General features: G+C 38.8%; 1 protein-coding gene across 1 annotated transcript; it reads left to right on the top strand.

The window, feature by feature from the left end:
- The first annotated feature begins 3,088 nt into the window (after positions 1-3,088).
- Positions 3,089-9,319, top strand: cnga4 (cyclic nucleotide gated channel subunit alpha 4). Its single transcript, XM_088913108.1, has 5 exons — positions 3,089-3,138; positions 3,377-3,481; positions 4,347-4,453; positions 6,174-7,169; positions 8,619-9,319. Exons 2-5 carry the CDS (start codon positions 3,438-3,440, stop codon positions 9,317-9,319), a joined length of 1,848 nt encoding a protein of 615 aa, XP_088769234.1. The 5' UTR covers positions 3,089-3,138; positions 3,377-3,437.
- Positions 9,320-24,615: the final 15,296 nt, after the last annotated feature.

Below are 24,615 nucleotides of genomic sequence, written 5' to 3'. Positions count from 1 at the left end.
CCCAGGGCATTTCTCGAAAAGAATAGGGGTGTAACCCCGGCATCCTGGTCAAATTTCCCATTTTCATTACTTCATTACTCTGTTCTCCTCCCCACTAAATAGCTGGTATGTGAGCATTCTTGTGCACTATGGCTGCTATCGCATTATCCAGGTGGATGCTGCACATCGGTGGTGGTAGAGGGGAGTCCCCATTATCTGTAAAGCACTTTGAGTGGAGTGTCCAGAAAAGCGCTACATACTGTAAGTGTAAGCAATTATTATTATTATTATTATTAATACAAGGTTCTCAATTAGGGACACCCGTGTTGTTAATAAGAATGTAAAGATCCTCTAGTGGTGAACAGCGGTATCACAATAAGAAAAGTGAATTTTCGCAGCTGTGTCACACCAGCAACCTCAGCATACAGAATGTTAAGCAAACCCTCCTCAATGTAAGCTCAATATGCTCGCCCTAAAAAAAGATCACCCTTATTTCTGAATAAACAGCTATTAATAGTTGCCCTGTCTTGTCTTACTGTTGCCTGCTTTTACCATGATCAAACAGAACGGGAAGAGTTGCTTTTCATTAACTTTATCTTCATAGGTGATCAACTTACAGTATGGAGAACAGACACAGTAATCACTCCCACAGTGAGATTTTAAGGCAACACACCTTACCTGAAATTCAGCAACCGTTATAGAAATTATAAATACACCCCAGATAAAAAAAAAATATTTGCCTGCAACTAAAGATTCAGCTGGAGCAAAAAATAGAAAACACTGTGGTCCACCAGGACTGGAGTTCACATTGGAAAGGGTTCATACTGAAAGTAATAGTACCTATTATCCTTAAAACCAGCAGACAGAATTATTGCTAATTCCAAAAACGGGCTAAATGGCACCCTCAAAGGTTTGAAACCTTACTTACAGCATGTTCCTTTGTATGTTCAGTAATGTTTTTTTAGAATATTTACCTCTGAGACTGAAAAACTTCAATTTTAAATTATGTATGAGGAATCTACCGGAGAACCAATACACTCAAGGAAATAGCAACCTCCTCTGAACATGAGACACTCTGGTCTCAGAGATAAAAATGTGAAGTGTTTGCATGCACAGGGTAGAAGTGAGAAAGAAATTTAAATTTGATTCAAATAGAAGCTCCCGAATGCAAATCCCATCCGCCACAGACATATTTAGCATTCGGCCTCTGCTACGAAAACTGCATTTCACAGGTGAGACACATCTCCTGCTATCGTTCTAAGAACAGAACAGTATCACCAAGAGACAGTCAAAGAGACTGTATCACTTCTGTCTGGCAATAATAATGCCAGCAATATCTTATATTTGCCCAATGTCCAGTGAAATTCAGGAAAAACGAGAAGGCTGAAGATATCATGGAACACTATGAGCATGAAATAAAAACTTTCTACACACAGTGGGTCCAGTGATAAGCTTGACTGAACTACCAAAGATTGCTAGCTGTATAAAATTGATAATATTTTGTATATTATTGTCATAATGGGAATGTTAATGATAAAGCCTTAATATACAAAGATACTAAACCAACCAAAACAGTCAGGAAAATCTTCAATAAGATGATTGCCTGTCCAAAAATTGCCTGTCTCTTAGTTAAGCTTAAAAAGTTAAATGCCTAGCCCTTCGTAATGTTAATTCTTTAACAAACACATTCTTAATCAATATTTTTATGTTTGTCTTAAATTTGGATTTTTATTCTTGAAGGAGAAGTGGCTCTTTTCTGATGACAACAGGATGACTTCCTTCGGACATCTGAAATTGTGGTAGAAAAGGCCATGTAGAATGATTTTGATGTGTAAGACGTTGTAGAGCAAGCTTTGAAATAACTCTGGATAATCATATGAAACCACAACAATTCTTGCTTTCTTTAATGCAGGGGGGGTCACCTGTAGTTACAGTATTTTCGAATGGGTGCTTTGACAATAAAATGGCCAGAATTTATAAAAGCAAGTGCTTCATTTTGTAATGAATGGGAATAGAAATGTATTCAACACTTATAACATAAAGACCCGCTCCCAATTAAATACAGAAAAGTTTAGGTGAATTTTGCATGTTGTTTTTTAAGGTTACAGAAACAATACTTCAGAAACAATGTTTAAATGTTTTTTGGAATATGATGTTATCTAGATTTGAAATATTTGTGAGTGAGTAATTAGTTAAATAAAAAGATATTTGATTAACTGATTGCTTGTGTTTTGCTGCCACATTTTATTCATATCTGGCACCATGTTACAGAACACTCCAACACTCTTGGACAGCATGGACATGCAGGATATTGTAGGGCCAAATGTAGAAGAAAGCTTACAGTTTAACTGAAATTCAATTCAATTCAGTGAATATCAATTCAAAATCTTCAGGAGCTGAAAAGTGAGGGTTATGGTAATACAAGAGGGAGTCATGAACTACAGTTTGTTTGGTACAGTTTGGTGCCAGATCACTGGTATTTCACTAACAGGATGGTTATTATATTATCCCTTGAGGTTGGGTTATTGTTTGCAGACTTGCAGTTTTTAATGCCGTGCCAATTCTGGGCCACTGTATTTTGTAGATTTCACATCTTGTCTTTAAGAACTGTCATTTTAAAACCTATACAGGTAGGACACGGATATGCAGTCCATTTCATCCACAGTTATTACCAACCTCTTCCATTTTCTTAGTGACACGGAATAATTATTTTGCCCAGGAGAACATTGGGGTTAGTTTAATGAGCCCCAGAGCCACACATCAAGGTAAGTTCACAAACAACTATTGGCTCACAAGTTCACAAGTCATGAGGGAATACTACCTGCCTGCCAGGTGAGAAACTGCTACCATGGAAACCGCTTCTGCCTTATCCATCTCAACAGGATCTGAAGTATGTGGCAGGAGAGCTCTGTATGGGGGAGTATATTGGAGTACTGATCATAGCCACACTGAGGAACCCTGGCAAGAGCCCTCTTTAAGACACAGGTGGAAACGTGAGACTGGAAGCTCAGAGCAGTAACATTCGGCGGAGAAGACTGCAGGGACAATGAATCGCTGGTCTGGGCTTCTCAGGTGGCACCGTGGACAGATGAAGGAGGGCATGAAGAAAGAGGAGGAGAAAGATGGAAAGAGGGCAGCTGAAGTCAAACACCGACTGAAGTTAGTGTTTTTATTTGTCAAAAATGTGTAGGGAAACCTGTGTGGCCCTTTGTATTTGCAACAGCAAACGAAGATATGTGTCTTTTCAGTTTCTCTCCGGCAAGGCTAGTTTGAGTTCTTTGCATCTAGAGGCATGCTATCGATCTAATTTTAACAGAACAGCATTTGTGAAGGAGGAATTTGTTTGAGTATATTTGGTGTGGGTTATATATTTCCCTGCTTCTCTCTTCTACCTCAGAAGCTGGAAGGATGTGGTAGTAGACCCTTCCAGTGATGCCTATTTCACCTGGATCCAGGTCATGATCATCCCTGTGTTGTACAACTGGGTTATCATCATTTGCAGGTAGGAAACCAAATGCTTAATCAGTATAATAAGGAAATGCATTTTTTATATTAACAGTATAATGATTGCAAAGGTTGCAAATATTTAAAATACATTTAAAATGATTGTGCTAGAATCAATCTGACAGAGAAGACAGTAACTAGGAGCTTCCATGACGATAGTAGACTTATATACAGTCGCACTTTGCAAATTTTATGTTTTGGCAACAAAGCCACAGCTGTATGAGCTCAACCAAAGTGGGCAGGGGATTGGGCAGAAAACCCTGAAGTCAGGGGGTGTTTAGCTAGATGATATTTTACGGACATGGAACAGGGGATAAAACTCATACTCCGGAGGTAAGTACACTGTTTACACATGGTGACTCGAATGTCCAGCATTGTGAAGGGCCTCTCACATCTGACTGCAGGAACCCTCTACCCCTCTACTACAGTGATCTCTAGCCATGGGCACAATTGTTAAAAGGGCATTTCCTCACAGATGAAGAAGAGGAAATTTAAATAAAGGAGAAATATATCAAGAAATGCTGGAAGACTAAACACAAAACTGAACACTGTTTTTAAATGCAGTTTTTGATTTGAAGCTGCATTTTGGTTGGAAACTACAATGCTGTGCATTTGTGACTTTTCCTTTAGCAAATGCAGTAAGATTTCTGAAACAGCAGCAGCCCATTTTTATACCATACAGATCTGTGCATGGTGTGGTGAAGCAGCACGATTTTGGAGTTTCCTGACTTCTTGCACTCTATGAGTCAGTCACTGGAGGCTAGGAAAGCAGTTGTAAGATTTTAGTGTACTAAGACATTTGTTAGATACTTTTACATACAGTAACTTATTTCCTAATGCTGACTTCCTCTGTTTTGTTACAGGACATGTTTCGTGGCAGTACAGAATGACCACCTGGCTGTGTGGCTTACCCTGGATTACCTATCTGACCTGTTCTACATAGCTGATGTCATTTTCAAGTTTCACACTGGTATGCTCCACTTCAAGTCATGTTTCAACAGTCTTCTGATTAGTGCCTGTACTGTGTACAGTCCTGTGAATTCTCCCACCACTCAGCCAAGTGAAAACACTGATGTGCCCAAGAACAGACAGAGTGGGAAATACTATAGTATGATGCTTTATAAGAACAAATCAGAAATCATTTTTTACAAATAAATATCAATATTAAGAATTAGACAACTGAGATAAAATAATGTTATCCCAAGTGTCTGACCTTGTGAGGCGGAAGATCCCTGGTTCAGGTCTGGGCTGCATCACCAGCTGATCGCTGATGGGCTTTCTAAGGCCCAGGGTTCAAGTCTACCAGGGTGTTCTTGGTGTAGTGAGCAGCAGTATCTGCCTTGGCTCTGCATGCTGAAGGTGTGTTTACGTAACTTACACTAGTGCACAAATATATAGTTTGCCTTGATTATGAGAACAATAAAATAATAGCTCAAAAAGGAAATTGTGACAAGTCTTGCCCTTTCCTCAAAGGGCTCAAAGGACCTGCATTCAATGAGTAAGTGGCCATGCTCAATGACTAACAAAGTAAAGTATAGGAGGCTTTATTACAGCATTCATCTACAAGTATGCTTATTATGACAAAAAACCTCTTAACAAACCTTTCAATCTCTTCCTTCCACACACACACTCACACTCACACACACACCACACACACACACACCCTCGCATGGCTTTTTTTAACCACTACTAATCAGGTCCATTTGAGATTGTGGAATTTAGTGCTTCACCAATCATTTAATAATTATATTAACAATCATGGAACCCATCTACAGGTGTTAGAAGGCTTTTAACGACCCCTAGTGTCAGGTTGGCTGTTATTACAGTCCCTTCACATGCCTGCCAGAAAATATTCTTATAATTCTTAATTAGGAGAATCGAACCAAGAGTAAGCAGAATCTTCTGTTTCACTGTAAAAACAGCACCTGAAAAAAAAACTGTCCCTTCCCAACAATCAAAATGATCAGTTTTTTAAAAATACATTTAAAATGATCCTCTTCCCTTGGAGGTAGAGGTGCAGGGAGTTGTACAATTAGGTGGTGTTTTTATACTGTATATGAAGAAAGATTTTTTCCTTTTACTACTTGCCATGCAACCCCTGAATCTCTTGGAGACAAAATGTGGTTTACAGAAACACTTCCAAGACATTAGCAGTTTTAGGGTGCAGTCTATGAAAGGACTTCTGTCATGTAGAATCCATCGTTACCTCTCAGACCTGTGTGTTTGTTAGTTTGCAGTAAGGTTGGTCCACCTTTGAGGAGATGAGTGAAAGCTGATTTCTAGGGGGTCAGGACTCAAGATTTGTAACCAATACAGAACCTTAATAGATCTTTCTAAATAATTTGTAAAGTGTAGTTTATTCACTTGTAATTAATTGTGGTAAATTAATATTTGTGTTTTAGGATTGTGCCTCCTCATTCACCATCTGGCTTGCCTTGGAAAGAAAGACACCATGTTACCTGCTTTGTCCATTTTCATTCCTGAACATAGGAGGCATCTTATCTAGGATTTTAATTTGATGTCAGGATTTTTTTTACATTAATACATTTTTACATTAATACAGTACTTCGCGCCTCATATGTTGTAACATTGTATGCATTAAAATCAATTTCCATTAAAATCATGCATATGCATAAATTAAGATAACTGGACCTGACAGTTTGTGACAATGTTTCTGTTTGCATTTGCAGGGTTCCTGGAACAGGGCATTCTGGTCACTGATCACAGGCGGCTCAGAAAGAGGTACCTCACCTCCTCACAATTCTTCTACGATGTGCTGTCCCTCCTCCCAACAGACCTACTGTACCTGCGCCTGGGCCTCAACTACCCGATGGTGCGCGTGAACCGCTTCCTGCGATCGTCCCGAATCTCAGAGGCATTTGACCGCATGGAGACACGTACTTCCTACCCCAACACTTTCCGTATCGCCAAGCTGATGCTCTACATCTTTGTGTTGATGCACTGGAATGCCTGCCTCTACTTTGCCCTGTCTTCTTACATTGGGTTTGGGGCAGACCGTTGGGTGTACCCCAATACGTCTATCCCTGGGTATGACTCTGTACGACGGCAGTACTTCTACAGCTTCTGGTTCACAGCACTGATCTTCACCACCGTGGGCGACAACCCCATGCCTGAGAGGGAGGAGGAGTACCTCTTCGCCACCATGGATTTGCTCATTGCTGTGCTGGTCTTTGCCTCCATCGTGGGAAATGTGGGGACAGTGATCATCAACCTTCAGAGCCGGGACAATGTCTTCTTCCCAAACCATGAGCTGGTTAACAGCTACCTTCGCTCACAACGTGTCAGCAAGGACCTCAAGCAACGGGTGAACAACTGGTACCAGCACCTCCACATCAACAAGAAGATAACGCGTGAGAACGAGATTATGCGGCACCTGCCTAACAGGCTCCGGACCGAGATTGCTGTCAGCGTGCACCTGGGCACCCTGAGCAAGGTGACCATCTTCCAGAACTGTGAGAAGAGCCTACTGGAGGAGCTGGTGCTGAAGCTGCAGCCCCAGGTCTACAGCCCAGGGGAGTACGTCTGCAAGAAAGGTGACGTGGGTCATGAGATGTACATCATCAAGGAGGGGAAGCTGGCTGTGGTGGCAGATGACGGAGTCACGCAGTTCGCAGTGCTTGGGGAAGGGAACTTCTTCGGAGAGATTAGCATCCTCAACATCAAAGGTAAAATGCAATGAACTGAATATTTTGGGTAGTTTCTTATTTAAAACCAAGGGAAGAGACCAGAAGGTTTGTTATACAGGACTCGGGAATGTTCCAACTATCTCTTTCCTAGCGTTAATCCCGCATCAGCAGGGTCCGCTTGTCAGCACACCAGTCTCCATTTGGTGGTTTGAACCAAATCTTTGAGCTGACGTTGCCATTAACTGCGACTGAGAAATACTCCAACCTGCCGTCGGAGTCGGGGGGGAGAACAAAGTAATGTAGCCAATTCATAGAGGGGGATTATTAGGAGGCATGGGAAATTTGGCCAGGATGCCGGGGTTACACCCCTACTCTTTTCAAGAAACACCCTGGGATTTTTAATGACCACAGAGAGTCAGGACCTCGGTTTTACGGCTCATAGGGAATGTTCCAACAATGGTGGTAATTTAAAAAATATATATTTCTTTGGCATTTTATAGATAAGCATATTAGTTTTTAAATTCAGCTAATCATGTAGTTATAATTATTAAGTAGTGCAGTACAGCATTAATACAGAGACAAGGAAGACAAAAAACAGGAAGACAGAGAGGGAATGGAGAGAAACAGAGGAGTCAGAAGACACAGAGAAGGAGAGGGAGAAGGAACACCATCTCCCCCCACTTCCTCTAAGTTTATGCCATGTGAAACAACCTTGCTCTGATCAGTCTTGGAGACCATATTCATGCTAAGTAATCTGAACATTATTATAAACATCTTGCTATCTTTTTTGATTATAGGAAATTTCCTATATTATGGAATCTTCAGGCTAAAGACGTTCTTTCCTAGTTTTTTATTCATTTTTAGAGGAGAGAGATTGGTACTCATTTGTTTCTGGACAACCATGTTGTAGGAAGGGAGAATTATTTCTTTTAGGATACGATTATTTGGATTGGACGATTATTTTTTGTCTTTTTGGCCAGATTAGGTTTTTCATAGTGTATTTAGATTACAGGGTTGGAGTTCTGGGTTTCTAGCTCAGTAGGAAGTGCTGTAGGCCTCTGGAATGTATAGATTGTCAATAGCTTTATTTTTTGTAACTATTGTGTGTGGTGTGAAGTTGTGTTTAAAATATTATAATTAATAAATTTATTATTTTATCACCAGTTCTTTTTTAGAGAATAAGAACATATAAATACAGTATGTTTATATCACCATTTTGTCATTTAAGATTATATTCTGTGTATTTGTAACCTTGATATTTCACATGTATTTTGTACAAGCACAGGTATTTAAGATGCAGAGCTGGCAGAGTTGCAAGGTAATAGTTTTTAAATAACGTTACCCTTCACCTTGCACAGCAGAGCTAGTGCTCTTTGTTGTCATACTAAGGAAATGCCATGGGGCCAAAATACTGTAATGCATCTAGAAGCACTGCTTTCAAACACATATCCTAATACATTACAGCTGCCTTTGTAATTTCCAACACAGGCAACAAGTCTGGAAACAGGAGGACAGCTAACATCAGGAGCATTGGGCACTCAGACCTGTTCTCACTGTCCAAGGAAGATCTGACTGGGGTTTTAATTGACTTCCCTGATGCCAAGCGGTTGCTGGAGGAGAAAGGCCGGCAGATCCTGATGAAAATGGGAATGCTGGAGGAAAATAGTGCAGCCAATGCGGAGAGCAAGGAAAAGGTGATGAAGAAAAGGGTGGACCGCATTGAGGACAACCTGGATGATATGCAGACCAAGCTGGCCAGGCTGATGGCGGAGCTGGAGTCCAACGCACACAAGCTAAAGGCCCGTATCGACCAGCTGGAGAAGGAGACCGAGCAGTGGGAGCCAGGAGAAGGGGAGGGGGATATGGAGGAAGACATGGGAGACAATGACAACAATGAGGAGGAGGAGGAAGAGATGAAGAGGGAAGGGAGTGCAAAACAGGTGGCAGGAGGGAATCCACAACTCAGTGAAAATGAGCAGGAAAAAGAAAAAGACAGCAAGGGGGAAGAAGGAAGTAAAAATGATGTCAGTGTAGAGAGAGAAGGGGGTGAAGGGGGACCAGAAGAGGAAGAGTCTGGCAAGTCAGCGGAAAAGGAGAAAAGCAGTGAACCTGAGCAAGGAGGTAGAGCTGGGAATATGGAGATGGTTGGGAAAGCGAGAAAGGAAGGTGGTGAGGAAGGAGAGAGGTGAAAGTATTGATAATCGAGTTTTCAGCTGTATCTAACGTGTCTAAGTGTCTGTGTAGAATACTTCAGCTGTCCAGTCTATGGAAATCTGCATTCAGGTCCAGGTATTAAGAAATGTACTTTGGAATAATTATTTAAAACCGTAAGTGGGCATCTCAGAATTGTAATGTACACTTTCATTTTCAAGATTAAGGTATTATTGTGGATGTTACTAGGGTGAAAATCCTAAACCTTAAAGTTGGCTTGAGATTACAGTGCAATTAAAACCAGAAAAACACAGTCACAAAAACTGAATTAGTTCCTGTTCTCTTCTCTGTTAACACAACAGTTCACCTCTTAATAATCAGCCTTAATAGATCATTGATCATCATCTCTCATCTATGTTGTCAGCAATCATAACAGTGTTTCCTGATGATAGTGAATTCTTTTTATTGATTTATTTTAGACATTTCACATTGAAAGAGACACAGGGAAACAAGTTTTGTCATCTAACAATGTTGCTTGTATTGGGATGCATTTTTCAGAAAATTGTGATAGTGTTAGGTTTTTCTGCTCTTCTCTTTCAAAAGAAAGGACAGGGTTTCGAAAGTTATATCAATGAAGTCATGAGTGGGCATTGAGAAAGTGGAGGAGGTGAGAGTTTAAATTCCATGGTGCGATACCAATATAGAACTCGCCAGAGAAGGAGATAAAGAAGTAATGAAGGAATGGATTGTGTGCCAGTCTCAGTCAGCAGACAATTTTCCACTGATACTTTGGCTTCCTCTAGTGGTTGCTTCCTTGTCATTGCAATCTCTCCAACGCAACCTGTCACACTTTCTGCATCGAAGCTCTCATTTAAAGCACAGTTAAAGCACTATAGACTGGTCGATGCCACTTCAAGAAAAACCATAGTGAGCAAAAGAGCACGATAATGCAACACAGTATACAAAAGTATTCTTTTGAATATATTGTGAATACGTTTAAGAAGCCGAAGCAAGATGCAAAGTTTAATATTTGAAATATGGAATTGCAATTGATTTTCAGTTGTTGTTCAGTGTAACGACAATACATTTTTCATTTTCCACATTATTATCAATAATTATTCTAAGACAACGACTGTTAGATTTGAGAAACGAAACCGCAGACGATCCATGTAGGATTGTCTGGCCTGTAAAATGTTGTTGCTTTTATCTGCCTCCTCACAGCTGAAGTGCCGATACGCTCAGTGTTATGACCTGAGGTTTCTGCTGCAGTAGAGCTGGCAGTTAGAAAATAATCATGAAGATGGAGCAAGATGATGTGTCAATCTTTGTGAGGAGTCGTGACTCATGGTCTCCCAGCTCGAGGCCTGTCTTTGACACTCTGTGTTTGGCTGTAATGTCTTCCCGCCAGATTAGATTAGATTGCTTGGCTGTGATATGCATGAACATCACATCTTTATCTTTAAAAGTCTTTATCATTTGAATAAAAAGAGCAAAACTGGAACACAATTCGCTTAATAAGAACGCAATTAAGATACAAAATCCACAACACCAACAGAACACTAGGTGGAGACATATGCCAAGTTTTTTAATAAATGTATGTGTCTTGCAACCTAAGAAAAGGTTGTGGCTCATGTTCGTTGCTTGATCATGGAAACAAAACTGTCTGTTAAGGAACGGTTTAGGGGTTAGAGTGAGGTTTGTTTATGAAATTGAACGTATTGCACTGCTGAAGATCTCCAGCTCTCTGCAGCTCCTGCTCAGTCTGCAGGCTTTCTTAAGATACTGTGAAGGGAAAATAAAGATCTGCACCCTCTTTCATGGTTGTTTGATCTATTTTACAATTTACCAACATAAAATGATTAATAATAGATAATAGAAAATATTTTCTCAGAGTCTGCTATGAAAAATGTTGTTAAAGTGTTAAAGAAACTGGATTGTGATTTTATGTAATGCTATGAACATTAGCATCACCTAATGGTGGTAATTACATATACAGGAACAAGTAATAGGTTTATTCCATGCTGAAAAAAAGAAGAAAGAGAACACAATGTTTCGGCTGTGGAGCCTTCTTCACCTGAAGAAGGCTCCACGGCCGAAACGTTTGCAGCCTACGCATGCTGACGCAGCTACCCACCTGAACTATTACATATACAGTACTTTTCTCATAAACAGAAAATGAGTAAATTGTTCAAATCTTAGTAAAATCTAACTAATGGCACACTTTTCACATGTAAATGGTTACAATACTTCTTTTGGTGGGAAGAAGTTTCAGTCTGTTCTCAGAATGTTCTCAGGCAAACCAGGACAAATATGGAACTTGTGACAAAGTAGATGCTTGGAAGACTGACAAAGGCTAAACTAGTTACAGTCTTAGTGCAGGAATGAGCCCTGAGCATTCTGGGTCCCCTTTATAGACCTACTGGCGTGAGTGGAGAAAGATGACGTGAGATCTCTTTTTTAGAGAGAGTCTGATAAACATAACCTTTCTGTGCTTTTGTTTTACAAGTATCTTTTAATGGTTTAAATTGTTCAGTTTGCTCTAGCTGATCGATGTAGCAGATCCTTTAATAACCTTTTACGTAGTTACAGTACATGTTTTTAAACATACAGGACTCTCTCTCAGTTTTGACTAGCACTTATATAAGTATCTCATATAATACAATTCACATACCATATAATAGAACAATAATATGTGAAATTATGTAACAATAATAAAAAAATGATATCTAATAAAATTATAAACTGTGAAACTCTTCTTTTTTGGTAATGTATATTCCTTCTAAAAAAACAAACTATTTCTATCTCTTTTACTTCTAATATTCCCTAAAGTACAGTGTCTGTAAATGTACAATGTACAATGTCTGAACATGTCCTGCGGTCCAATCATCTCCTCTAAAACATGCAATTTCTATTTTCAGACAATCAGTGAAAAAGTCTGAATAAGTATGTTACTACTTCAGTTAAGACTTAAGGAAAACAGCTGAGAGGGACTTCAGAAGCTGAGAAGTTCTTCAAATGAAAAGACAGAGATTCCTGGAACCAACCAGAGAAATCCTCTTCTGGGATGAGTTTTTCTACCTTGATGCTCCAGTTTTCTGGACACTGAGCAGCTGCTGAGCACTGGTCTGTGTGCATTGGTTTGTATGAATGGGTCTGTGTTCACAGATCAGTGTTCAAAGGTCTGTGTGCACTGGTCTGACACTGGCCTGCTTGCTGAGGAGGGCAATATTAAATGTCCAGCTTCTTGTTACTGGTTACTTATTTTTATGTACGATCTCTTCTGAAACTTAATTTAGATTTCCTGAGAACAGCTTGATAGTTTTAGTCTTCAAGTGAAGTACTTTATGAGAAATCTTCAGACTTTCCACTGATTTTTTTTAGTTTTCTCAATATCATTTCAAATGTTTTAACAGAAAAACCTAAGCTGATCTGTTGTTATCTGCTATCGGCCCATCACGTTGAAAACAATGTACTGTACCACTCCATCAGTTCTCACACATTGGTGTCCATGTACTTGGCGGAAGGCCTGCTTCATTTGATGAATAAAAGCCCTACTGCTGTGGATGAATAAGCCTGCAGTGCTTTCCGGAAGTTGCCAACTTTGGAATGAACTGCCCACCGGGACCTCTGCTGAGGTTCATGAAATAGCAGCAATTTAGGAAGAAATTGAGGGAAGCAATGTGTTTTTTAATCCAGGTCTTTCCCCATCCCTTGACCATTACCCATCCGGCCACCTTATCAAACCACAGTATAAATGGTCAAATCCTTTTGCTGCAGCTGTTTGCGGATTGCAACAATCGGCAACTGTTGGGTGTTCTGTTTTTTTTTTTGTCAATCCCAGATACAGTTCATGCCAGAGAATGGTCAGATCCTAACGTTAATTGATGAAGAAAAACAATGTGAAGATTGCCGCCATTGTCCTAATCAAAATTACAGGTGGAGGTCCTCATCAGATACATCCTCCCTGACTGTGTGGAAAGGGATGAGCACCTACGCAACTAAACTCTGACAATAATCAGACTTTCCTTCAATTTCAGTTTTCTCAATATCAGTTCAAATGTCTTACCAAAAAAAATGAAATGAAGACTGATTTGTTATGGCTCAGCCAATAATGGATCTCACTCAGGGTATACCTGAAGCTCAGACAGCTCTGGCTCACTCCTGGGCTGTATCATGAGCCAGCTATGGATTCAATTCTCAAGCAGAGGGCTGAGCACATCTGAAAGCACACCACTGGAGGTGTGCAGGCATCCTCAGCTCAGAGGTGTGATAACCTCCGTGATGTGCTTGCTGGGATTGAAAGATGCAAATGATGGCCTGGCAATCAGAACGACTGTATTATGGCTCCTTGGTTTGTTTTCAAGGTGGAGCACCTGTCCAAATGGAGTTTGCATATTCACCCCATTTCTAGGCGTTTTTTTGCTGGATGCTCTGGTATTTTCCCATCTTCCAAAAACACACGTTTGAGTTTATTAACTACAATAAATGTGTCTGTTCAAGTGCAGTTTCAAGGGAAATATCCTATTGGGTGTGTTTGCTCCCAGTACAACACCACAACTACCAAACAGAGCCAAAATTAACTCACTTATCCAAATACCTCCTCTCATATGTGGTCTTTTCAGTGCTTTGATGCTCTGGCTCAAAAATACGTGTGCCAGAGGAGTGCTCACACACAGTGCACGTGCAACGGGAGTGCTCACACACAGTGAAAGCGTCAGAGATGTAAGGTCCCATTGTCAGTGGAATCAGGCACACAAAACTCTAGCTGTGAACTGAAACTAATAAAGAGAAATGACTGGATGAGATCCTCAGGTCAGTCAGTTACCGAAAACCCAAATGAGATATTTGGACCAAGTGTCCTCCTTTCATTTGTCTCTGTTCTCTTGTTCTTGTGATTGTGCTCAAGTAGTGAAGTCTGCAGACCAGCTAGAAAGAGCTGTAGATGGACTTTGCAATTTCTAAATAAAGGATAAATAAATTAATTTTAATAGCAAATTACAAGCATAAAATAAAATCTGAAACAGAAAAAAAAATATTTAAAAATGTGATTTTGAAGCAATTTGATGTCTAGTTATTGACTTTTCACATTTAAATTTAATCTCAAACTAGTTTATTCTATGCCAACAGTGTCCAGGAGATGGTACAGAAGGAGCATTGTGTCTACTGTAGGTCTATTTTAAAGCAACAGCACCAGACAAGATGGGTGAATCTGATACATTTCTACAGCTAAGCCAGGAATGAGCAGGCTTGTCTTAAAACCTTTGGATAGATCTTCCCTCCAGGTGCCAGGACTGGACACCCCTGATTTTTTCTGTCTTATGCAAAAGGCATAAGGAAAACGGTGCACCAAAGAACACCTGAGTGAGAGCTGGCTGACCATTAAGGTGTGTACAGGAGCCATGTGTTGCTCTACTGTGTGTTTTAGTCTGGTGAGATGTGGGAGGAGGAATCTTGGTCTCACAGAAAGGCCATAAAGACTTTAAAACAGTTACAAACAGGAGGAGGCTATTTGGCCCATGTAGTCTGTGAAACACTTGGGGGAGATCCTGGGATTAATTCAATACTAACTACCAAACGAACTAGAAGGACCCAGTGACCTCCTCTCATTTGAAACACTTTTTGTCGTTATGCCCACTGAACCTTTGTTATTTTACCTATACAAGCGTATTTGTGTACAATGGTAAAAACTGTAATGTTTACACGATGAAGTATGATGCAGGGAAACTGTAACTGGAATAGCTAGAGAAACAGTGTTAGCCTACTGTGGTAATCGTTCCTAAGAAAGCGTTAGAAACTTTGCACGCTTAGTACACATATTTCTCCTGCACACTGACCATCCTCAGTAATGTATTACATACCGAATTTCCAAGGCTGATGACCGTGAACTAATGTATCATTCACAGCTGCAATGGCTTGCAATTAAATTAAACACATTCAGAACACTAATGAAATAATTAATCCTGATCAGGAATGACTTCTGGCACGTTTTTTCCCCTCATGTCTGAGAATGATTTTGCATCATAAAATATTTTATTTTTTGGCTAGTGACAATGTTGTCACTTAAAACATAACACGTTTTTCATGGTTCTCTGGACTTTGAAACTGGTGCAATAATGCAATATAAGTTTGTCTAATTAATTTACCTCACACTTAATTGTGAGACAGATGTGAGCGTACTTTTTAGGGGGGAGTAAGCTGTTAAGGTAACTGCAGTATCTGTCTATTTAAAGAATTTTGTTAACAGCTAGCAGTTCCATAGTAGTGTAACATATATAATTGCATTGTTCTTATAATGCTTGAATTTTGAAATATGGTGCAATTTTTACATATTGATTGACATGTCAGCGATTGTTCTACAGTAAAAAAAAATCAGTTGTGATGCATTTTAAATGCAATGAACACAGATTTTCCATTTTTTTCTGCATTTTTATGACTCCTTGGTCAGATGTAAGGGCCTTAGCAATGTCTAATTCCTCCACAGACAAGCCAGTATGGGAACCGCACTGCTTCTGTTCTGTCAGAGATGTGCTGCCAAGTCCTGGGAACTGAACTGTCCTCTTCATCGTCAGCGGATGTGCTTCAGCGATTGAGTGCTCGGTCGAGACAGAAGCTCTAGCACAAGGAACAGCTTTGGGAATCGCAGTGGCCATCTTCACCAGAGTTAGGCACGGTATCTAGAATCATCTTATCATGTGCTATAGCATTAGTGCTATTTGTTTTGATAAAAAAAACACACATATTTAAGTCCCATGCAAAACGGAGCTTGGTCAGATCAGTATCCCAGCACGCCCCAGCACCAAGCAGCACCAAGTTCATCAGTGTAGTGTATATGTCCACAATATAAAAAACCCATACTGGTAAGGGAATGGTGCTGGGAAAACTGCCGAATGGCAAAGGTGTCTGTCCCAGTTGGAAGCACTGTGTAACCGTGTGTAGCAACAGTATCCTGTAAAACTATCTTACTGTTTCTTTTTGTTGGGTGGAAGCAGTGATAAAGGGCCTTCAGCCCTGAGTGATGTACAGTAAGTGAAGCCCAGCTGGTAGGATGGTGGAAGTAACATTAGCGAAGGAGATTCTGAGCAGTTTATTTTAAAAGAAATGTGACGAATCATCAGCTGTTTCTGACATTTCTGCTCTGCAATTTGTATTTAAAAAAGTAAAGCAGGACTGCATACTAATACTAAGCCGTGTCTTAAAAATTGTAATTTAAATTTAGATGTAATGATCGCATTCACGCATACTGTATACGGTTCAATATTGTCTAAAACAGTCTTCTTACAACAGATCTTGTTATATAACAAATTCTTAAACGAAAGCTAGAAAATACCCATGTTATATACTAACACAACTCCGTGACAGATTTGAGATGAATTAATTGAACATCTTTTTTAAATGAACAATGTCAAAATTTTGCCTTTACAAAAATAATCAAAATCATCATGTCAAGAGTGACCCACAAAAGCTTTCGAATGTGAATACAATTTTATTTTCTTCATGACGTAATCCATTATCATCTGACTTAAAAGCATGTTTTGCTTTTAACTCACCTTTTTAACAGGTGATAACATCAAAAGCTAATTTAGTCAGAGTGCATTTGATGTCCATTAGCACAGATGATCAAGAGGCAGAGATAGTCTGGACTTTCTGCCTGACTGGGGACTGTTAGCAAATGGAGCAAGATGCCACTCTGCTCAATGTGCACTGGGGTGACTGTCACAGTTGGCAGGTCAGCACATCACACTTTACTGATAAAAACACACAGGACCTAATATAAGGGTGTAGTAATTCTATCTCACGAAGAAATGCAGACTATTAAGAGACAATTGTTCCTATTTAAAAAAAAAATCCACATGTTTAATGCCACATTCATCTTTGAAAACGTTTTAACATTACTGGCTTTTGTTTGTTTGTCCAAGTTGACATGGAACACAGCAAGCTGGTTTGCTACAAGAATTGTAATTGATATTTCTGGGCTGATAATCATGCATTCTATTCAACCAAAACACAGCTGAGCACTACAGAGCAGCTCTAAAACATTTGGATTTTTTTACATGGTAATCAGCAATTACTCCTTCACATTTTGTGCAATTGTGTAATGATTAGACTGGAATGTGTTCACCTTTTGCTCACTAGAACAACCTTTCCTGGACTACTACTATAGTCTTTGGGTCAGAAAAAGTAATATTATTTTGTTTGCTATGAGTGAGTACGCTTGTTTAATTATTAGTTGCTGACCACTTTTATTGCAGTTAAGGCTTAAGGTCAGAGGTAAATATAAACTTTTTAGAAAGGCTAACCATACCTCTCCATAATCCCCAGGCAATTTGGAGAGAAGACGGGGTCCTACATTTTCCTCAAATTGCAGTAAATAAACATCTAAGGTATTACACATCTGCCAAGATGAATACTGAATAATAACTGCCAGTACATGAGAAATGAGAAACAATGTTCATTCAGTATGATTGTGAAAAGTAAAATAGCTGATCAAAGTGACTTGTTTTTCATGTCCTCCAAAATACCAGATTTGTAATTATCCTCCTGCTCATTTCAGTTGCTCTGTGTCTGGTGGATGTATGAATCGTGCAAGAGCCTGATCAAGAAGCCTGGTTCTCAGGTATATTCAGATTGTGTAACCTTAAAACGTATTTGGGCAGTAACTTACTTATGTACCTGGATGCACTGAATCATTTATGATTCTTAGATTAGAACTATAGTACAGTATGTGAAACATTGTGCCAATTATTATTTTATGTCTTCCATTCTTTGCTGTAGGACAAGATCAAAAGAAAGATTACAAATGAAAGAAGTTCTATCTAGTTTTTAGCAGGATTTTCATTGGTGAATCAAAAATACTTGTTATCTTGATCCTAAGCTTTAGAGAATTTGTCACAGGTTCAAGAATCTTCAATGCATATGTCTTCTCTAGTATTAGGTCTCATCTCTTAAGGTCAGATTATTTTATTTACACTGCTTCCAGTCTGATAAGAGATCTTTGCAGGAACCAAAGGAGATACAGATTAGATAAAAGTGTCTTCCAGAAAAGAATCTCAGATATGGTTGAAACAAATCTGGCGAGTGTCAGGCATTTGTGTGGTTCAAACCCAGACATAACAGAGAATGACTTTTGACAAGACAGCACATCTAAACTAGCAGATGGAAATATACAAGTCAAAGACTGGTTGGAGTTCACAGCTAAGGGAAGTTGTGCTGTCCTGCTGTTTCTGTTGTGTTTTGGTTCTAATGTTGACAGTTCTCTATCAAAGCTGTTGGGCATGATGTACCTGTGACTGTCACGTGTGATGAGTGATATACCTGTGATTGTCATATGTGGTGTGTTATATACTGTACATGTGATTGTTGTGTGTGGTGTGTGATGTACATGTGATTGTCATGTGTGATATTCATGAGATTGTTGTGTGAAGCAGTTTAGCTAATTACAAGTTGTGATTTATAACAGTTATAGAAATATGCTTTTTCAAAAATTAAATGTAAAATTAGAGTAACATACTCACTCTAATACTAAAGACATATATAGATATTACAATATTACAGATCAAAACTAATAATTAAGTTTGATTAGGGAGTGACAGAGCCCAAAATTGCCATGCTTTGAAATACTTCTTGTATTGATGCGCCTAAAGCTTAGTCTCTGCATTCATGAATATCAAACATATATGTTACCTATGTATTCAATGTATTAAAATGTATTCAACTTTTGTACAGAGAAAATAAACTGCTTTCTTAATTTAGAGTTGTTTGACTATAGAAACTAATTAGTAGAGTCTTTCAGTGTTGGATTTCCTACAGGATGTAAATAGTGTATCAATGTAAACTCCCAAGTCTTTTTCATAAATAGCCTCTTCTAGTTCAGTGTTTCCCATTTTGTATTTATATTTTATATTTTTACTACCTGCATGCAATTCCCTGCACTTTTCTATATTAAACATAATCTGCCAGGAGTTTTCCCAGTTGTGAATTTTATCCAAATCTTTTTTAATTTCATTTGCTCTGTCTACGGCATTTGCTAATCCTCCTGTACATACAGTGTTGATAATCGTTATACTTTGGTATCATCTGCAAACGTGACCAATTTGTAGTCAAACTTAACATTGATTTGAGGAGATTGCTTTTCCCACTGGGCTCTATGAGTTCTGTTTCTCTTTCATCCCATAGTCAGTAACGGTTGCCCTGTAAACAACCACCCTCACATACGACTACTTGAACACCCACACCTGACAGAACCAACTTCACACAGCCACCCCCAGACTAGATCAGAATGAGGACACTGGAGCTTTATTCTATTTTAATAGAGCAATGGTAATGTTTATTCTTTTGTAATAATTATAAGTTATAAACATGGACAGAAGTGGAAGACAGATCAATACACGTTTTACAATTATTTTGAGCTGTGTGTGCTCACAACACAGAGAAGCTGCCACGGACAAACCTAGCCCAGCTCCATTTTACCAGCGCAAAGTTTAAACTCATCAAGGATATTTGGCCAATGGATTGCTGAGTATACTGTAACTTCATTATTCACATTCTAATTCTCAAGAGTTGAATAATCATTCCAAATGCATGTTTGATGGTCAGTTCACAATAGTAAACGCATATTTACTTGTGTCTGAGAATATATATATGATTTATTTATATGAGACTGACAGAACCTTCGAGCTAGACTGTAACATGTTATAGTTGATGCATATTTAACTCTGAAGTTTTTAACTGATCTTTGTAATCCCTGAGTGAATGATCAGCATTCCATATCACAGCAGATCATTTCACAGATACTGTATATTCTATTATTTTGTTGCTTGTTATGCATATTTTTGTTATATGATTAATTGTATATTGTATATTTAGAATTCATGTTTGGGACTGTGAATTATTATGTTTGATTGGTTCCTAAAAGTCGTCTATGACACGTCCTCTACAGCTAGAGGGCACTCCTACTCTGTCCTGTCCCTAGTTTCCTGTGCTTTGCTGTCCTTCTGGTGTCAATATATTATATATATATATTTCCAGGTAACTCTTTCCTCTTCGCTCATCATTGATGAGCACCAAGTCGCCCCACGTCCGTGGCCTGAGGGCATTGGTTTCTACAGGACTCCTGAACTGCTGAGCCCGGGCTAACCCCCGTCCCGCTGCTACACATACGGTCTTTTTTCACACTTCTGTCATTCTACGGTTTGTCCCTCCGTGACAGTCTAGTACTCTTACAATTTACTGTCACAATTTATGATTGTTAAAGCAAATTTAAGCGCTCATCTCCTACGATAGTATGTTTTATATTTAATTGTTTGCTGAATAATGTGTTTTGCGAAATAAAATGTTTTGTGCAATTCATTTATGTCTTATGTTTTTTAATACATTTTGTTAATGAATCCATCTTTCCTCTCTGGTCTTTAAAATTATTTCCCAGACAGTAATGCCAAGCAAAGAGCACAATCTTTACCATAATAGTTACTGAAGAGAAAGATTGAGCATTTTAATCAAGTGGTCTTCAGCCTACCTTTGTCAGTCTATGGTATTAATGGATATTTTCTGTTTGTTGTAAAATGTATTGAATTAAGACTACTTTAGTGTATCGCAGCACTCCACGCTAATTGCCTACTTGAAAATCTTCTGTAACAGAGGTTTGTTTGTTGCTTTTTATAAGAACATAAGAAAAATATAAATGAGAGCTGGCCATTCAGCCCATCTAGCCCATATGGTAGTTAGCTGCCTGTTGGATCTCATCCAGCTGTTTCTTGAAAGAAGCCAGGGTATTGGCTTGAACAACATCATTGGATAGCTTGTCCCATACTCCCAGAACCCATTGATGTTAAGAAGTGCCCACTGCTCTCAGTTTTCAATTCACTTCCATGTAGTTTCCACTTGTTTCTGTCAAGGATGTCGGAAGGGACAAACCATGGAGAGGCAGGAGAGCGGAAAAAGACCCATATGCGTAGCGGCGGAACAGGGGATTAGCCCAGGCTCAGCAGTTCAGGAGTCGTATAGAAACCAATGCCCTCAGGCAGCGGACATGGGGTGAACTGGATGCTAGGCGGGTCTCAGGACATCCAAACGTCAATGCTGAGCGAAGGTGAATCCGTGACCCGGAAATATATAGCCCCAGAGAGAGAGATACCGGAGGGAGAGCAAAGCACAGGAAACTAGGGACAGAACAGAGTAGGAGCGCCCTCTGGCTGCAGAGGGCGTGACAGTTTCCTCTGGTTCATGTTTGAGCTTTGGTTCTGACAAACTCCATGGGATTAACTTTGCGGACTTGAATCATGCGCCTTCATAGTCTCAGTTTAAGACTAAAAGTTTTTACTGCTTGTAGCCTGTTAGTGTGACTCATTTAGTATGGAAATTATACAAAACATTCTAAAAGAGGATACTAAATTACTTGTGAATTAGACATTTTAGCATGGCATCTCCTGTTTTTGAATTCCACATGTTTATGCCCTAACATTCTATTTACCTTTTGTATTGCTTTCCCACATAGTCTAACATTTAAAAATGTTGCGTCAATATCAATACTACTGTAGGGTATGTCTTTTTCATACGTAGTAACAGTTATAAATGAGAGATCAGCCCAGCCCATTTGATAGCTGGTAGCTAATTGATCCAAGGATCCATCCAGCAATTAAGATAATAAAAAAAATTTTGTATGACCAATAATTGATTTCAGTTACTAACCATGTATTTATTAACTATCTAATCAATTATTACAAAAAGTACCCCTTAAAACCAGATTACTACATTGATGTTCTCTTCATAAATTATAAACTATAATGGATTTGTTTATACATTAATTTGCAGTTTCTAAATGGAACTCTTATTGGTATCGGTTATGTCCTATGAATTAAAAAATCATCAGTGTTTATACTGCTAAAGCAATACTTACGTATTGAGTTCTGGAATGCGCTACTTCTATTAACTTGTGCATTTCATCTTATTCAGATCAACAACCAAGCCTGATAAATTTGGTATGTATGTTTCCAAATGTTTCTGAAAGATTGTAATTAGGGTTTGTGAGAAAAGTGTTTAAATGAGGTAATTACAGTGTTACTGGAAGGGTTCATTTTGGTTCAGTTACATCAGACAGTTAGACATACAGTACTGTGGTCTTGGAGCCACATTTCAAAAACTCAGAAAACTCAGAGAAATTTATGTTGTGTATGTTTTTAGAAGATGTTAATTGATGATGGTCTGTACATGTTTTAAATCATATTACATAAACTTGTAGTCAAATTCTGCCAAACACGAAATGTATCAGGTGAAATGGACAAACATTTTATTCAGTCTCTTTCTTTTAAATCTTTGTGCTCATGGAACTCTATAATGTACAAGCAACTCCAGGGCCTGCCCTCAGCCATAATCAACTCTGGTGTCTAAAGCTTTCTGTACACCACAAATGTCAGACTCATTTCTTTTCAAAGTCAAATTAGGATTCCCACTCCAGTAGTTTTTTTTACAAAGATTGCCCTTTCATTCATACAGTATGACACCTGTCTTGGATGAGAGTTGTTGTATTGAGTTATGAGGTATCGACTTGAGAGATATCATCTCCATTCCTTTTATTAACATCATCAATAATCCTATTATTGTACAGTACATTGCAGTATTCAATAAATAAAAGAATCATCATGTAAGGAACTACACTAGAAAGAAGAAGTTGCATTGCTTAAGGGTTTTATTTTATTTTTAAAGTTCAGCAAACAATGTATTTGCAGGAGCTTCCTAGCATGTGTTGCGGTGTCTTAAGGTCTTCATTGGCAGTGTGCAGCACTGTTGATTGATGTCCATTCATACACAGCTGCAATTGCAACTCTTTCCCACCTCTATTTGACAGCAGATCAGACTGATCTACGTAAAGCTTTCAGGTTCCTGGAAAAAGCCTGTCTGTTGTCAAAGTACTTCAGCATCCCCAACACTGATGTAGGCAGAGGCTGTTCCTTTTTCCAAATTAGAGAAAAAAAGTACAATTCCTTTTGAATTTCAGTCCATTGAGGATCAGCATGGATTTGGCAACTCTAAAGGACTCTGAGGTGGCTGAGATACTGGACACAATGTAAAGGCCAATAATTATTTTAAAAGTATTGAAATCAAATGCAGGTAATTAAGACAATAGTCTGCAATTAGTGGCAGAACCTGATAAGATGCTCTTGGTGGAAGAAAAAGATTCTGAGAACGGGATATCTGTGTACATGTCCTTGTCCGTCTTCTTCAGGGTCGTTACAGAGTGAATGTAATGAAAAAAATATTTTTAATATACAACATTCACACTTCATTTTTTTTTCCAGTATCAATATAAAAAGAGCAGACAGTGAAAGAGATCAAGGACAATGGAAGACCTTGGATACGGTGAGAAGGCTGTGCAGAATCATTTTATTGTACGGACAAACACTGGTCAGTCCGCTGATTGAGTCAGATTCTCAAGATTGTTCTAGAAGCCCTGGTGCAGTACGGTCTCACTGTGCCAGTCACATGATCAGTGGCCTTCATAAGACAGCAGCAGAGGGGCATAAATACATTTGATTGCTTCAGCAAATGAAATAAGAGACCAAACCAGACTTTGGAAGGAAAACTGGTGAAATTGTATTTTAAGGGACACCACTGACTGCATCAATACATTATCATATATATTTTCTATGCTAATAACTGCTAGTTAGCTAAAACCTTGCTATTTATACAATATTCTATTTGTATATGTATTTATTTTCCTTTCGTTTGTTTGATAATATAACTTATCTGCCCTGCCACTCTAAGAAGAAAGAAAGAGTTACAGAAATAATGTAAATAAATAATAATCATGGTGCAACATACATAAACATGAGTAGCAGCAAGCTAAACCTATGAATATTATGTCTGCTATTCATAAAACAATTAATAGAACACTGTATTTCTTTATCAACAAGGCCTGATTTTACAGAGCCAAGATGATTTAAGTTGTATCTTAAGATTATGATTTTAATTTTGGTCAGTCTCTTCTTGCTTACTGTATATCCTGATTTTGTGAGGTGGTAGCTGTTAGAAATGTTAAATTGTTAGAAACACCCACCCACTTCCTTCCTCCCAGAAGACCTCATATTTTGGCGAGAATTTGCCTAGTGTTCATGGTCATACAGTTCAGGTGGGTAGCATGCGTAGGCTGCAAAGGAACAAGTAATAGGTTTATTCCATGCTGAAAAAAAGAAGAAAGAAAACACAATGTCATGGAGTCTTCTTCACACCTTCTTCACACTATACAGTGCTTTCTTCCCTCTCTTGTAGTGTAGTGCATCGTTGAAATTATTCAGGGCAGTGCTGGTCTATGCAGGTATGTTCGCAGCACTACGTCCTGCCT

Source organism: Atractosteus spatula, chromosome 4, assembly GCF_055471065.1.
Source record: "Atractosteus spatula isolate fAtrSpa1 chromosome 4, fAtrSpa1.hap1, whole genome shotgun sequence".
Lineage (NCBI taxonomy): Eukaryota > Metazoa > Chordata > Actinopteri > Semionotiformes > Lepisosteidae > Atractosteus > Atractosteus spatula.
Note: the sequence above shows the minus strand (reverse complement) of the source record. Positions and strands in the feature narration are given on the sequence as shown.

Coding starts and splice junctions, on each gene's coding strand:
- cnga4 (XM_088913108.1), top strand. CDS start 3,438: ATGATCATCCCTGTGTTGTACAACTGGGTTATCATCATTTGCAG. Junction 3,482..4,346: donor TGGGTTATCATCATTTGCAG/GTAGGAAACCAA, acceptor GTTTTGTTACAG/GACATGTTTCGTGGCAGTAC. Junction 7,170..8,618: donor TAGCATCCTCAACATCAAAG/GTAAAATGCAAT, acceptor TTTCCAACACAG/GCAACAAGTCTGGAAACAGG.